This window comes from Lytechinus pictus, chromosome 2, assembly GCF_037042905.1.
Source record: "Lytechinus pictus isolate F3 Inbred chromosome 2, Lp3.0, whole genome shotgun sequence".
In the NCBI taxonomy this organism is placed as follows: Eukaryota; Metazoa; Echinodermata; class Echinoidea; order Temnopleuroida; family Toxopneustidae; genus Lytechinus; species Lytechinus pictus.
The window spans coordinates 46608574-46626391 of NC_087246.1; the positions used below are offsets into that span (position 1 = coordinate 46608574).

The window sequence follows — 17818 nt, forward strand, 5'->3', positions numbered from 1 at the left end:
TGCTAGTATATGTCGTCACAAATCAAAAACTCAAACTTCTAATAACTTTCTTAATCTTTGATTGGTTTTCCGCAAACCTTCACCAATATATTTTTCTGCTAATCTAACAGTAAACCATTTGTCAGGGTGAATTTCCCCTTCAAAACAGGTTGATAGAATGGTACCTAAGAAACACCTATAAATTTAAATCCCTGATTCGCTATACACATTTAAAAATTCATGCGGTAACCGTTACCATAGAAACTAGTTTAGGAACCTTACATCCACTTGGACTAGCTGCAATGCGGTATTGCTCTGAAAACCTGAACGCTAGTTGCTATTATTATATAATTTACATTAAACTATATATGTATCATATCAATATCCATTCGGATCCATTGTGATGTTGAAATATGAAGAAATTACTTTTATTACAGAACGTTTTATTTTTCTGTTATCCAAGTTTTGCAAGTGGCTCAAAGAAATCCTGAACTTGTCTATTTCAGTGTGTTATTATGGTAGCGCACATTGGTGTTTACATTACAATTCGTTTGGTATGTATGCAGTGGCGTACCTAGGATTTTCCACAGGGGGGGCAAAATCGGCCGCAAAAAATTTGACAAGCAAAAAAAAAAAAAAAAAAAAAAAAAAAAAAAAAGGTCTTCAATTAAAAAAAATGAAGGTCATCGTACCAGAAAAAAATTGACAAGCAAAAAAAAAAAAAAAAAAAAGGTCTTCAATTAAAAAATGAAGGTCATCGTACCAGAAAAAAATTGACAAGCAAAAAAAAAAAAAAAAAGGGGGGGCAGGTATATGTCTTTTGTATGGGTTGTGGCTCGTCAGGGGGGGCAGAGTGCCCCCCCTGCCCCCCCGTAGGTACGCTAGTGTATGTATGTGATGAAGTGCTGTTCTACTTTATGAACTGTCCAACATAAATCCTTTCATCACTCACTAATTGAAATCATTTTGGCATGAAAATGTTTGAGTTTATATCATATCAACGATAAAGTATAGACCTATAAAATAAAATTTTACTGTTATGAATAAACATAAATATATAATATCATAATCCTTATTTATATAATGCGAGCGCGAAGCGCGAGCTAAATTTCTTTAGAAATATTATGTATTTTTCCTAAAATTTTGAAAATTCTGGGCAATGTTTGCTATCCTGAAAAAGATGTGTATGTAAATGAATAATTACTACAAACGTGAAGCGTGAGCAGAAATGAACTGATGGAAAAGATACTTGTTAAAGACTGCTTGCAGTTAGCCATGAAGACGTTACATATTTTAAAAATCAAATAATGCGAGCGCGAAGCGCGAGGTGAAATTTTTTGACATTTTTACCTAAGGAATGAAAATTCTAAGCACTTTTTGTAATTTAAACAGATAGGTATATAACTAAACAATCGATGCGAAGCGCGAGCGCAAAATTTCGAGATTTAGACCTACTGAACGAGACACTCTATTCAAGTTTTGTAAATCATGAAAAGGATGATTAATTGGGGATCTTCGTTACATTAATGCGAGTGCAGAGCGCGAGCAGAACATTTTTGTATACGTTTTGAACTGATCGAAAAGGTACCTGTTGAGGACTGCTTGCAACTTAGCCATGAAGACGTTACATATTATAACAATCAAATAATGCGAGCGTGCTGAAATATTTGGACATTTACATAAAGAATGTAAAATTTTAATCAAATTTTTTAATCGTGAACAGGATAAGTATAACTAAACAATTGATGCGAGCGCGAAGCGCGAGCGGAAAAAATCGAGATTTAGACTTAAAAACGGGACACTATATTCATGTTTTGTAAATCATGAAAAGAGTGAGTAATAGGGAATCTTCCTACATTAATAATACGAGCACAAAGCGCGAGCAGAGAATTTTTGATATTGTGATCTGAAACTGGATAATGATTTAAATAGAGAACAAGTTGATCATCTGAATAAACATGCGCGCGCGTGTTTCATATATTTAGACCTAGAATCTAGGCATCCTAATTACATCTTTTATCATAAAATTCAAAGCGAGCGCGAAGCGCGAGTTTAAACTATGTGATATTCCGATCTGAAAAAAAGAGTCAATTTCAGCTCAATATTTTAAGCACTTTGTAGGAAAATTGTGAGGTGGATATGGATCGCACTTAATAAGGAGCTGATTTTTATTTTATTTTTCATTACTATTACTTTGAGTTTTAACATATAGGACCGGGACATCCTTAGGACACGCATATGAAAATGATGACTATCTTCCTATTCCTCTTGCTAAGCGCGAGATGAAACAAAAGGGACAATTTAATTATTAAATTAATATCTTATTCATTAATGCCTATAATGAGGGCGCGAAATCTGATGATATTATGGCCTGAAAAAGCACTTTGTAATTATAAATAGGATACATCAGTTAATATATCAAATAGTAACTTAGATACCCTTGACTTGATACAAAATCATTGAAATTAGCTGCCCCATTTATTGCCCTATCCTTATGTGACATCTTTAACACTAGTTTAGATACGGGGATTTGTTCCTGCTGACTGGAAAATTGCACGTACGACACCGATTTTCAAAGGTAAGGGTTCAAAAGACGAAAAATCGAATTACCGACCAATCTCAGTCGGTAGTCACATCCCCAAAATCATAGAAAAGGAAATACAATCTATCCTACCTCCAAAAGCATGACATGATTAATGTTGATCAATACGCATTTCTTCCGAACCATTCAACAATAACGTGCCTACATCGTGTCTTAGATGATTTCTATGATGCTTATAAATATGAAAGAAATGGTTGCTGCATGCTTTCTAGACATCTCAAAATGTTTTGATTGTGTAGATCATGGACTTCTTCTATTCAAACTCGAAAAATATGGAATTATCAATAATATGCTCACTTGGTAAAAAAAAACTATTTAAATGATAAAAAGCAAGCTGTATTTTCCAAAGGAAAATTATCTAATATTAAAAAAGCTTTCTATTGGAGTACCGCAGGGCAGTGTTCTGGCCCCCATCCTGTTCTTAATTTGTATTAATGATATATCTGAATGTATTACTGAAGGTACTTGCAGCATATTTGCTGATGATGTAGTAGTATTTGCCTCAGACAGTAAATTGGAAGATGTAACAAAGAAATTACAGAAAGATGTAGACGCCTTAAATGACTGGTATAACCGAAACCGATTACGCATTAATACAAGCAAAACCAAAACAATACTATAAATTAAATTAAGATCATCCGATACATTGAATACATTCATTAATAATGATCTGATTGAACAGGTAAAGTCTATAAGGTATTTAGGCATTGTGATAGATGAAAACCTGAAGTGGAATGTATATTTAAGAGAATTATGTAAATCGATTGCCTATAAGATCTACTCTTTAGGCAAGTTGAGTAAATTCCTGAGTTCACATGTACTAAATATCCTATATAAATGCATAATTCAGCCCTGTATAGACTACTAGTATGCAATCTCTGTTTGGGGCAACTGTCCAGCAGCTTACAAATTGCCCCTAAATAGATTGCAAAATAGAGCTGCCAGATATGTATCTGGAATTTCTGACTATCAAATTGCGAGCGGGAATACATTGATAAATCAACTCTCCTGGCAAACTATTGACCAACGTCGAGATTATTTTCTGGCAATTCTCATGTACAAGTGTATAAGGGGCGTTGCCCCTCCCCGCTTATCAAATGAAATTGAAATGTACTTCGATCGCCATGACATGAACACTAGGAATGCAAATTCACTAAATGTAGTATTACCCAAACCTATCATATCCCTATTTAAACAATCCTTTAAATATGCCGGAGCAGTAACTTGGAACAAACTCCCGGAAGATATCCAGAATGCCATTTCTGTTGAAAGTTTCAAACATCATTACAAGAAATTTCGCTTAAATCTATAACAATTATTTAACTGTTCTTTCATGGTCCATATATATCTATAGTATTGTTATTATAAGCATGATTACCAAATAATACACATCTACTTATTATCGATTATTATGATTTCCTATGAGTATTTAAAATTGTTACAATTCTTTAAATTGAGACCCATTCCTGTCTTGATATCAATGTATAAAACCTCTTTCCTTTTCCTTCACTTCTTTATCTTACTGTGAGATAAATCTTGCTATTTGTTCTTTTTTTCTGATGTTTCATTTTTAGCATTATTTGTATTTTAGTTTTGCTGTATATAATAACATGTATTTCTAATTATTTGTAATCTTTCTCTTTAATATGTGTATATTTTCTTTATGCAGGACCATTATGTGAAACAGCCTGCGAGCTGATTAATGTTTTATCCTGTTGAAAGATGTTTTAATAAATAAATATAAATAAATAAAATATTTGAACCATTAATGCGAGCGCAAATCGTGAGACAAAATTTTTGATAAACTGTCATGAAAAGGGGATTTTAAGTAGTTTGTTGTATAATCAATATTGAGACATACATAACTCACAAATAAAAATGCGAGCGTGCAGCGCTAGCTGATACGTTTTGACAATCAGACCTGAAAAGGGTATTTTGAAAACTTTATGGAATACACGAAAATAATAGGTACCTGTTCATCAAAATTTGCGAGCGCGCAGCACGAGCAGAAATGTTGATATTCAGACCATAAAATTGACATTTTTACAGAGCACTTTTAAAAAATAAATTTGTAAATCACACAAAATAATAAAAGTTCGATTTCCGCGGTGAAATATGTTTTGTATATTGACATCCTAACTTGATATTTAAACTCCATTTTGAACAAGAAATGAAAATCATCTAACAGGCAATGCGAGCGCGAAGCGCGAGCGAAAATTTTATATAGCTTTAGTGACATGAAAGATTCTTTTTATTTTCCAAGTCTCCCCCTCATCTTATTTTATTCACTCGTTTTCCTCCTCTTCTTTTTTTCTCCTCTCTTTTCCCTCTTTTTCCCCCCTTTTTTTTTCTTTCTTTCTCCCCCTTTTTTTGCTCCGCCAATGGGGGGGGGGGGGGGGCCTCGGGCCCCCCTGGATCCGCCTATGATGTGGGTGATACCTGCAGAGCAATATCTCCTCTAACATTTCCAAAAGCAATTTGTTTGATTTTGCCCTTCATTAACCAATATAATGATCATTTTGATCAATATATCTTTTTAGAGTGTACCAAGTTCGGATAGACTCAACCAATTGACTCGAGGTTAATTTAAAATACATTCTAGTGTGCGGAGCCTCAAGGACAGTTACCATCATGATCAGTGGCGTACCGTGGTTCACGACATTGGGGGGCATCAGCAAAATTCTGAGTCACATAGTGTGCGCGCGAAGCGCGCTCAACTGCCAGGTAGGCCTATACTGACCTGAAAGAGAAATTTAAAGGATTGTGCCATGAAACGTATATGTATCTCACTGATCAATCAAAGCGAACGCGAAGCGCGAACTGATATTTTTTTCATATTCAGACCCTAAAAAGGGACAATATAAGCAAATTTTTACAATCATAATACACATCTCACCATAGCCATCTAATGCGAGCGCCAAGCGCTTGCTCATTTTGTTAGAATTACATTTAAACACATTAAACATTTTTTTGTAGTCATTGTAATCATGAACATGATCACTAATCAAATATTGCGAGCGCGAGCTGAAAGTTTTTGAAATTCAAACCTAAAGAGGTGCATTTAATGCTTGTTCATAGGAATTCACTAAGACCATACTTATTTCACTATACAAGTGATGCGAGGGCGAAGCGCGAGCTGAAAATTTTCGATATTCAGACTAGAAAAAGGGACATTTTAAGAATTGTTATTTAGGAATTCATTAAGAGCTAACATATCTCACCAATCCACTAACGCGAACGTAAGTACGGATTGGAAATGTTTTATATTCAGGCCTTAACAGGGGACAATCACTTTAGGTAATCATGAAAAAGAAGCATAATATTATGCCACTACATAAAACAATAACAACTGGAACTATAGGCCTATTTGGTGTATATAGACTTGAAAATGGGATGTTTTAGTACAGCAGGAATTAAACAGACAATGCGAGCACCAGGAATGATGAACACATAGGCCCTAAGCAAATTATGTTTCATAAAGTTATGAAAAATATTTCTTATGTAATATAATATAATATAGTATAATCTAATATACAATAATTTCTTCATCCCCCACTGCGTCTTTCTTTCTTTCTCCCTCTTTTTCTTCTTTTACCCGTTTTTTTTTTTTTGGCCAGTCGATTTGAGGGGGGGGGCACGTACCCCCATGCCCCCCGTAGTTACGCCACTGATCATGGTTTACTTGTGATTTTGACGAGGGAGTGGGAAAGCCTGCTCTTAAAAGGGAGACAATTTGTGCTGTCCTGTGTCGTCTATGTTGTGTAGTATCGGTGTTGTATCTGGGTCTTATGTCCTTTACCATTGTTTATCTGGAAACATTAATATGGCTATGTTTCTTTTCATGTAAATAATTATGTTTGAAACTCAATAAAAAAAAACATACATTCCAGGCGTGTCTTAATGTCTTCCTGGTACTAGCTCAAGCATCACCTTTGTACAGTTGTCCTATTTAGACTTTTAAAGGGTGCTTTGGCCTGGGGATTTGATGCAATAACTTGTTTCAAAAGAAGTCAGACAATTACTGTCCTTCAATCAGCGATCTGTACAGCCTATACAGATCAGTGCCTTCGATGCAGTGAAACACATTGTTAGGCCGTTCCGGATAAGGCATGCGTCAGTGGTCCTGTATAAGATTCCGCTTCAGTGAAATAACAAACTGTGACGACGCAATCGATGAAATAAAGGTACATCACCTCGATCAGGACAATATTGGTTCAAATTGATCAACGTAGTGGTCACCATTGACGTCCAAGACTAGAGTGGTTTCAGAGTGTGATCAATGAATGTGATTCCATCTACACAACCTGTAGGTAATTTGCGACACGTTTGATCTTTTCTTATGACCAGTGGATTTGAATTCTTGCCGCCAGTGATATTTGTGATCTTGATTTAGACATGGAGGCGGTTGCTCGACACGATTTTACCGCAGGAGCAGAAGATGAACTTAGCTTCAAGAAAGGCCAAACCTTAAAGGTAGGATTGGATGGGGGAATACGGAACCCTTCTTTTCCCTCTGTACACCAACTCTCAAACAGTCAAGTGGCTCAAGTGTAGGGCATATATTCTTGAGAAGTATATGGGCTCCCTCTTTTAGAAGACCTACGTGCCCTGGTATAGCTCATCATTAAAGGGATGCTCCGGATTGAAAATATTTATATCTAAATAGAGTAAATTCACAGAGCAAAATGCTGAAAATTTCATCGAAATCGGATAACAAATAGCAAAGTCATTGAATTTTAAAGATTTGCATCATTCCGGTGAAACAGTTCTAGGCATGTCTTCATGAATATTCATTAGGTGGTATATGATGTCATATCCCCACTTGTTCTTTTGTATTTTATTATATGAAATTAGCCGGGTTTATTCAAAAAAAAATTCTACCAAGCACTAAAACAATTGGATTGACAACTGATTCAGTGCATTAGTTATTCCTTCAGTTGCTGTAATTCTTATTTCATAATAATGGAGACACATCATTTACACATATATGAAAAAATGAAACATAAGAAAAAGGAGAGTGGGGATGTGACATCATCAGCCCACCTAATAAATATTCATGAAGTCATGCCTAGAACTGTTTCACCGGAATAATGCATATCTTTAAAATCCAATAACTTTGTTATGTGTTCTCCGATTTTGATGACATTGTCAACATTTTGCTTTGTGAATTTTTACTCTATTTACTTAGATTTACTTAGACAAATATTTTCAGCCCGGAGCATACCTTTAAGAAAGCCATCTAAGATCATGTGGTAAAAAAAAAGGAGAAATAAACCAAAAAAAAAAAAAAACAGACGCTGAGGTCTTACCCCCTCCATAATCAGACAAGCATTTAAGCAGGATAGACATGATATAGAGCTCAGCCCCTCCCTATCTCCTGAGACATACCTTTCTCGATCCGGGCTCGGTAAAATTGAAAACTAAAAAAAAAAGAAAATGTTGAGTAAATGCCGTCATAAGCATCTTACTCAAGCTGAACAGCATTTTCACTCATCGAATTTTGAAAATTTTCTCATCCACTGTTAGCACAAATGTCTCAAGTTAATACATACAATTCAAAATTTCGCTCGCGCTTCGCGCTCTCAGTGGCTGTTGGTTGAGATGAATGAATGATCTATTCAATAGGATATCATGGGGCTTTAAAAAATCATTGTTCAAGTCAATATGCACAAATTATTATTCTCGTGATTCGAGATTTTGTTATTTGTTTTAGCTATAGATACACGTCCTTCATGCACGTTCGCAAGTACAAAAAAGTGATGAAAATTAAAAAATTAAACCCTAATCCTACTCGCTCGCATCAACATTGTTTAGTTATATGCCCTTCCTGATCATGGTGATTATAACGTCAATCATATCAGGATATTAAGACTTTCAGCTCGCGATTCGCGCTCGCATTATTTATTTGGTGAGATATTATCTTCATATGAGTCACTACAAATAGTCATTAACAGATCCCTTTCCAAGTCAGTAGGGCCTGTATTAAAAAAAATAGCTCGCGATTTTGTGAAACAGGCAAAAAAAAATTGTGTCCGTCTTTGCTCCCACATTTGCCACCCCCCAGTTTAAAATTCCTGGTGCTGCCACTGCTTTATATTGCAACACGAAAACTGAGAAGAAAAGGAAAATGTAAGGGTTTTTAATACGAAAGGTATGTTTCATTGGGGGGGGGGGGGATAGCCTACTCGTCGAAGGACGCAAGGAAACAATCTTTACACTAAATTTAGGCCTACATTCATTTGTGTAACTCCCAGTGGCGAAGCTAGTATTATTTTCTCCGGAGGGGGGGGGGGTGGGCTGTGGGTCCTTGCTTGTTAATGGGGGGAAACAATTTTTTTCTGTGTATGTTTCACAGGGACGGATCCAGCTTTCGCCAATAGGGGGTGGGGCCCAAAATTATTTCACCCGATACGTCGTTCAAAGTTGTTTCTTTGAAGGGGCAGTCCTCACAATCACTTCTTAGCTATATTCTTATAAAACAACATAAATTGGAAATAATCTCATAAGCCCTTTATAAAAAGTGCGAGCGCAAAGCGCGAGCCAATTTTTATTTTTAATTTCATGTATTTTGTACTGAAAATTTAACATTCTGGGCAATGTTTGTGATCCTGAACAAAATGCGTATACAACTAGATTGTCTAGATAATTACCGCGAACGCCAAGCGCGAGCAGAAATTTTTAATAAATGTTCTAGCCTGATCGAAACTGGGACTTGTTAAGGACTGTTTGCAGTTACCTATGAAGACGATATATATTTCAACAATTAAATAATTCGAGCGTGAAGTGCGAGCTGAAAATTTTTGCCATTCCGACTTAAAAATTAATTGTCATTCTAAACACTTTTGTAATTCTGAAACGATAGGTATGTGCGCCTGTTTTAGATTTAGACATAGATTATGGGCATTCTTTATACATTTTTTAATCATGAAGATCAATAATGCCAGCTCGAAGCGCGAGCTGAAAACATTTATATTCTGATCTGAAAAAGGGTCAATTTAAGCACTCTTGTGAACTGGATGTGGGTCACACTTAATAAAATATGATGCGAGCGCGAATCGCGAGCTGATATTTTTTTAGTTATTATTTTGACCTAGGACCGGGAGATTCTAAGGACATTTTGTCATCATATGAAAATGACTATCTTCCTATTATTCCTAAGAGCGAGATAAAACTTGTCGATATTTCATTCTGAAAAAGGGCCAATTTAGTTATAAGGAATTCATGAAAATTTTATTTTATTTATTATTCTAATATGATTAATGATAGCGTGGAATTTGTTGATATTAAGGCTTGAAAACTGGACATTTTAAGCATTGTAATCATAAATAGGACTCATACATTTTTGACAATTAATGCGAGCGCAAATCGCGAGCCGAATTTTTTATAACCTGTAATGAAAAGGGGATTTTAAGTAGCTTGTTATAGAATTAATATACAGGTATACATAACTCACCAATCAAAATGCGAGCGCGCAGCGCTACTTGATAGGCCTAAGATTTTTACAATCACATCTGAAAAGGGATATTTTGAGAACCTTATGGAATACACGAAGACAATAGGAACTTGGCTAATCAAATTATGCGACCGTGCAGCGTGAGCTGAAATGTTGATATTTTCCATAAAACTAAAATTTTACAGAGCACTTAAAAATCAATTTGTAAACTAAAAAAATAATGAAAGCTCGATGTCCAAGCTGAAATATGTTTCGTATATTGACTTCAAAACTTGATGTTTTAAATTCCATATCAGCCTATTGAACAAGATATGAATCTCATCGAACAGGCAATGCGAGCGCAAAGCGCCAGCGAAAATTTTACAGTGACATGAAAGTTTTTTTTCCGCAAGTCTTCCCCTCACCTCATGTTGTTCAGTCGTCTTATTTCCTCTTCTTTCCTCTTCTTTTTTTCCTTCTGTCTTTTCCCTTCTTTTTTTTTAATTTCTTTCTCCCTTTTTTTGCTCCGCCAATTTTTATCAGGAGGGCACCTGGGGGCCCCCGTAGCTACGCCCCTGGTAACTTCCCCCGTCAGGGGTGAAAATTTCTAGTTTCTAGTCATGAAATTGACAGTTTTAATCAAGAAAAGTGCCTTCATTGTTTATTTTATTTCCTTTCCCTTTCCCGCCATAAATTCCGTTCCATTTTGCCATTTCTTGGTTTATTTCCCTTTTCTCACTCATATATGTGAGTATTGTGTGGAGCGTAGTGGCCCAGTGGATTAGTCTGACTTTGAAACAGAGGGTCGTGGGTTCGAATCCCAGCCATGGCTAGCCTCTTGTCGAGGCCCTGGCAGCTGCTTCCCGAGCAATTCGCGAAGCGAATTAGTCCTGGCGAGAGCTGCGCTCTTCTTCGCCATGCATGGCTATATATCCCTCGCTTCGCTCGGGAAGCAGCCGACAGGGCCTCGACAAGAGGCTAAGCCATGGCGTAATTTCATTCAGCAAGAAATTTATCCATATTGTGCTGCACTCAACCCAGGTGAGGTGAATGGGTACCCAGCATGAATATTTCCTTGAATGCATAAGTGCTGGGCTGAAAGGCAGCTCGAGCTAAAGCCGGGGTAATAATAATAACATCGCGCCTCGGAATATAATATTTCTAGATAGATGGCGCTATATAAATGCCTATTATTATTATTACTATTATTATCTCGGGATCATTTCTTTCTTTCTCACATGTTTTTTTTTTCATTTTCCTCTCTTCTTCCGTTTTACCTTTCTTCTGTTTATGTCGAACTTCTTTCTTTCCTCTTTTCCCCTTTCCATTTCCCTTTTCTTTTCTTTCTTTCTTTCTTTCTTCCTTTCTTTCCTTCCTTTTCCCTTCCTTCCTTCCTTCCTTCCTTCCTTCCTTCCTTCCTTCCTTCCTTCCTTCCTTCCTTCCTTCCTTCCTTCCTTCCTTCCTTCCTTCCTTCCCTCCCTCCCTCCCTCCCTCCCTCCCTCCCTCCCTCCCTCCCTCTTTTCTCTTCCTTCCTTTCTTCCTTCCTTTCTTCCTTCCTTCCTTCCTTTCTCCCTTTTCCCCGATGTTTTACTTTTCCGGTGATCTCCGCCAGGGGGGAAGGAAGGGGCAAACTGCCCCCCCCCCCCATCTGTTACCCCACTGGTGTTACCCACGGAGGTGTTACCTCCTAATTTTACCCATTTTGTAGTTAGATCATCTGAATTACTTTGAATGAAAAATTCATATTGAGTCATCTGTTTCATTTCTACATGTTTTAGTTGTTGGAATCCACAACGGGAGCTAAAAATTGGTTGCGTGCTGAAAGTAATGGACGGGAAGGACTAATACCATCAAACTATGTCAACCCTAAAGATAATTCGTAAGTCATTTCAAGCGCGGTTTTAGACTATAAATTTTGTGGGGGCTTCTGGGGGTTTGAGAAATTTTAGACGTTGGTTTATTCAATGCAATGGAAAATGGCCTATACTGGGCAGCATATACGTGGGAGAGTACTGATCTGACAAGCAGGTAGCCCCTCCACCTCGGCCCTAAAATGTTTCTAATATGCGAGGGAGTGTAGCGACCGAGCAAAAAAAAGAAAATCTCACATTCCAAACGCTTGAGAATGCTTTTCCTAACCGATTTCATCTACATGTATAACACCCATCGAGCCACGATTTGGGGACATGTGATAATGATTTCACTTCACGATAAGGGGGCTTGATTTGTTACTCTTTCCATGCGTTTCATTTATTTCTACGGCAGTGAGCCAAGTGAACGAGCGAAAAATTCCTACTTTCAAGAGCGATATTTTCAAATATTAGAGACCTTTGATTATGACGGGCCAAGTGTCCGCCAGTATATTTCGTCGAATTCACGCCATTCCGTACACAAAATATGTTTTATTCAGACGAAAATAACTTTGTCATGACGCAGTTTTATTTCGTATACGAAAGTTATTTTTTGTCACACGAAATGAATTTCGTCGAGACGAAATGTAATTGCGTCTACAAAATTTATTTCGTACCATACGAAATGAATTTCATTGAGACGAAATGTAATTGCGTCTACAAAATTTATTTCGTACCATACGAAATGAATTTCATTGAGACGAAATGTAATTGCGTCTACAAAATTCATTTCGTACCATACGAAATGAATTTTGCTGTAACGAAATGTAATTTCGTGTACAAAATAGGCGCGCCAAGGGTCCAGTGGAAAATTCCGTCGAATTTACACCATATAATAGAATATGGCAGGAATAGGATTTTTAATGTCAATGGTACCAACCCCCTTAAATGTGGGGATAAAGTTTTTCGAAGGTTAACCTAGTATTTAGAGCACTTTATTACGAACTTCCAAATAATTGTAAATTTAGAACATCTTTAAATTCCTGACTGTGATTCTCAACCTGATGATAGGCTGCATAAAAACATGGCCTTGGGATCGTCGCTCAATGCTATATAGGAATCGAGGGAGGGGCGATCGCCCCTTGAAAATATTCACTGGAGGGGACATATCGATTTGCTCCAATAATTTTCATTTCATTTCATTTATTTCCATTTCCAACAATCATTTACAATAAATTTTGTTCCATACATTTCGATACATAATCAATAAAACAAGGAAAGTTTAAATGAATAATTATCAAGATAACCATGAAAACAGGGTGGAAACTGCTAAAAAAAGCGTAGCTTGTATAGTGCAGCCTCCTATTAAAATATTCGTATAAACAGTGTAAACAAAAACACATGGTGAAATCTGAACAGAATACAGTTGAATGTATTTGGCAACTTGTTGACAACTTTAAAAAGTTATAGTATTCAAGCAAAACATATATTTGAAAAGTATCAGAAAGCACTATAAAACCAATTTACCTGACATCAAAATTTTATTAAACATACACAAATTGTCAAGTTTTAGACGCTTTTCATTATACAAAAATTCTATGTTAAAAATTGCCGCGCAGACCGCACCTAAAATAATGGATATTTTTTCACTCCCCCATCTGGAACATGGATCGACATTCCTGACTCTAAACTATATTCTTTTTGACAAATTTAGCCTCGGTCGTAGAGAATATAGCGACCAAACCATTTTCTTTTTAAAAATATACATTATCCTAAAGAATGAAAAAAAAAATCAGAGTGCTTTTGACAAAAATAAACAAATCTAGGGTTAAAACTGAATTTTACAGCATTAGTATTCGTGTTGGGTACAGTAGGGAGGTGAATATGAAATAAAAAAAAAAAAGTTGCTAGGAATTATATTGCATTACAGGGGATCATTGACATGCTATACTCGCACTTTAAGAGAGCATTAATATATTTTGCATTTAGAAGTTATTTTGCGAAGGATCGTGTAGCGACCGAGCGAGAAAATTTCGAATTTAAATAGTAAGATAAGAGCTTTAATTTTAGAACATTTGACATGTCGATTGAATAGAATATTGCCCATATAGGGCCTACATAACTATTTATTTTTCCTTTTTGGTCGAAAATTTTTGGAGGGCTTCTGTCCCCCCCCCCCCCCGCATGGAACCGCACCTGGGTCATTTTCTTGCCATTTTACAATTATTTAGTTTATCGCATGGGCAGCTACATGATGTATCTCTCTCTCTCTCTGCATTGCCTGTATCGGAAAGAAAAGGCGCCAAAGAGACCCTGATTTCAACACCTGGCGCCTGGTTTTTAAGCAATAGGGGTGTTCATAACCTTTCACTGTTGATCATTACTGACTTCGAAATTTCACCCTGACAACAAGTTTATAGTAAGAATAGCAGAAAAATATTTAAAAATATAGTAGTGAGGCCAAGGTTTGAGGAAAGTTAGTCAAAGATATAAAACGTTCGTATAATTTGTTTCATTTGTGACGTCATATGCGAACAGGTTCCCATGTATTGTTATATAAAATCAAGAAAATCAATGAATGCCATTTTCGCAGACAAAATGAAATTCAGTTTTATGGTACCTTCAGTATCTCGACAAAAATATGTCACACCCGCTCCTAAAAGAAGGAAATTTTTAGTCATCATGAACCGTTAACAAATTGATATTTTATGCATTTTATATTTCATAACATATGTTGCAGCTGCTCATATATGACGGCACAAGTCATTAATCTTTTTATCACTCGGATCAGTGGCGTACCGTGGGTCACGGCATTGGGGGGGGGGGGCACCAGAAAAAATGTTGAGTCACGTAGTGAGCGCGCGAAGCGCGCTCAGTTGCCAGGTACACTGACTTAAACAGTGCCATTAAACGGATATGTATCTCACTGATCATATAATGCGAGCACGAAGCGCGAGCTGATTTTTTTTTATATTCAGACCTAAAAGGGATATTATAAGCAATCTTTTGTAATCATGATATGTACCTGTCTCGCTGAACAAACAATGCGAGCGCAAAGCGCGAGCTGAAATTTTTGTATATATTGATCCCAAACAGGGACATTTTAAGGACTATTTTTTTAAAGAATCCATTAAGAGTACACATATCTCACCATAGTCATCTAATGGGAGTGCCAAGCGCATGCTGATTTTGTTATAATTACATCTAAACACATAAAGCACTTTTTTTAGTCATTGTAATACGCATCTCACTAATCAAATATTGCGAGCGCGAAGCGCTAGCTGAAAAATTTGGAAATTCAGACCTGAAGAGGGGCATTCTAAGGCTTATTTGTAGGAATTCACGAAGACCATGCGTTTTTCACTAACCAAATGACGCGAGCGCGAAGCGCAAGCTGATTTTTTTTTTTTTCAGATCAGAAAAAGGGACATTTTAAGGACTGATTTTAGGAATTCATGAAGTGCAGACATATCTCACCAATCCACTAATGCGAACGTAAACACGGACAGGAAATGTTTTATATTAAGACCTTAAAATGGGTCTCAATAGCTTAACGTTGTTTATTTAAATACATGAACACTTCATATTGACTGGATATTATAATTGCACATGGAAACAAACACACTTTATTATTAAATTCTTTGTTTTAATGAGTAATGCATCTAAACATATATTGCCATTTTATACCGATTTTATTTTTCTATCTTTGTAAACCCCGACTAGTGAGGAGAGCTTCATAACAGAAACTAGTTTTTCTTTTAGTCATCCTCGGGCACTAGTTGGTGGTAATTTATTCCTCTTGTACATATTCTTGTTGTCTTTTGCCTGAAAAAAAAATATTAAAAAAATATTAAAAAATTGGGCAATCACTTTAAGTAGTCATGAAAGAGAAGCATATGTCAATTAATAAAACAATAATAATTCGAAGTGCGAGGAAATATATTTGGTGTATATTGACTTGAAAACGGGATGTTTTAGTACAACAGGATTATATATCTCGTTAAATAGACAATGCGAACACCAGGAACAATGAAGACATTGGCCCTGAGCAAATTATGTTTCATAAAGTTATGAACTTGTTTTTATTTGTATGTAATATAACATAACATAACATAATTATAATATAATATTATAGTAAACAATAATTTATTCTTTTTTGGGTGGGGGGGGGGGGGGGGCACGTGCTGTTTTGCCTCTTTAAATCATTGTCACACAGTGTTGAAAGCGGTGACGAGTTTTTTCTATTATTATTATTCTATTGGCTCTGTCCGACCTGTATTATCTCTAAAAGACTGAAAGAAGAATTTCACCCTGACAATTAGTTGGTTCCAATAATATAAGAAAAAATTGAAAAAAGTCATCGTGGAGGTCTGACGAAAATCCTTTGGAAAAAACGGAGTTATGAAAATTTAAAGTTTTTATTTTTTGAGGTCACAAACAGGCAACTCATCCATATGCCGTGTGACACAATTCCCACAAATTGGCATTATCTAAAAAAGGAACTGAACTGGATTTAACTTGTTGGATTATCCTCAGACACGTCATTTCATACCCCTTTCTGTAAGAAAATAATTTTTACTCATCATTATGGACGAGCTGCTAAAAAAAATAAAGACTTTGACAATTTACAAATCTCTTAACGGATTTCATCAAACCTTCACCAATGTTTTTCTATATTTTTGTTCTGCTTTTATTAAAATTAACTCGTCATCAGGGTGACCTTCCCCTTTAAACTGACACTCACGGCTGAAAATAATATAATAATTAAAAATGTATGAATATATAAAGCTAAATCAGACATATAACACTGGACATTTCATCGAAATCGAATAAGTAACAACTAAGTCATGGCACTATAGTTTATATCATTTCGGCAAATACATGTCTTCATAAATATGCATGCAGTAAGCGAGCTGAAATTATATTTATTGGAATTTTGTCTTCCAAAAATGTACACTGCAATATGATTTACTGCAACTTATTTTGTTACGAGGGCACTTTTTATATGCACACATGTACGAAAATATGAAATGGTTATCATTTCATGTAATGAAAAAAAAAGGGGGGGGGGTGGGTAAAGAGGGTGCCTGACATCATAAGCCTACATATTTCATGCATATTATTGCTATTGTTTTCACAAAATATTGCTAAATTTTAAAATTCAATAACTTCGTTCTTATTTGCTTTCGATGAAAATTTTCAACGTTTCTTCGATCGTTTTGGTTTAATCTATCTATTTAGACATGACTATTCAACCTGGAGTATATGCACCCCTCTAATCATTTCATATTTATAATCATGACAGCTGGTTTGTCGGGCAATTGAAGAGAAACATGGCGGAAGAATACTTGGCAATCATGCCTAATGATGGCGCCTTCTTAATAAGAGAGTCAGAAAGCACTCCCGGAGACTTCTCTCTCTCAGTAAAGTAAGTGAATTCCTCACTACTGTTATTACCCTGCCCTTTTTCCATTAATCGTACCAATTATATGTAAATATTGTGATTATGTTTGTGATTGCTAACCCAATAAAACACATAATTTAAAAAAAAAGTAACTGAATTCAAGGCATATTACTTTTGGGTATATAAATTCAATTACAAAACAGATCACTTCAAGATGAATCTGGATGTACTTATTACAAGCAAAGCTAAGTCACCATTTCCGTCAGCAGATGCTAAGAAATACACTGTTAGAAAATTTATCCTTAAAATAAAAGAAGTTCCTGCAGCAGAGTCTCGAGAACACCTGCAATCTTACCAGATTGCGTAATCTTACATTGGGTCATTCCATGCCAATTCACCCAATGAATGTGCAATTTTGCACCCGACCCTCTCGGAATTCGTTGTAATTTGGTACACATAAAATTCACCATGGCCCACACACAAAACAAAAAAATAGGTCCAATTGGTCCGTTGGTTCTCGCGCTACGGCCCGCCCTTTTCTCCTTGTTTTG

At 36.0% G+C, this 17818-nt stretch overlaps 1 protein-coding gene across 1 annotated transcript; it reads left to right on the top strand.

Moving 5' to 3' along the window:
- Positions 1 to 6713: 6713 nt before the first annotated feature.
- Positions 6714 to 17325, top strand: LOC129271353 (growth factor receptor-bound protein 2-like). The gene is made up of 3 exons (XM_054908732.2): positions 6714 to 7054; positions 11792 to 11892; positions 17169 to 17325. Exons 1-3 carry the CDS (start codon positions 6977 to 6979, stop codon positions 17293 to 17295), a joined length of 306 nt encoding a protein of 101 aa, XP_054764707.2. The 5' UTR covers positions 6714 to 6976; the 3' UTR covers positions 17296 to 17325.
- The last annotated feature ends 493 nt before the right edge of the window (positions 17326 to 17818 follow it).

What these genes read in the sequence shown, in the direction of transcription:
- LOC129271353 (XM_054908732.2), top strand. Translation starts at nt 6,977, where the DNA reads ATGGAGGCGGTTGCTCGACACGATTTTACCGCAGGAGCAGAAGATGAA. An exon ending in AGAAAGGCCAAACCTTAAAG is followed by an intron (nt 7,055 to 11,791) that starts GTAGGATTGGAT and finishes TACATGTTTTAG; the next exon opens with TTGTTGGAATCCACAACGGG. An exon ending in GTCAACCCTAAAGATAATTC is followed by an intron (nt 11,893 to 17,168) that starts GTAAGTCATTTC and finishes TAATCATGACAG; the next exon opens with CTGGTTTGTCGGGCAATTGA.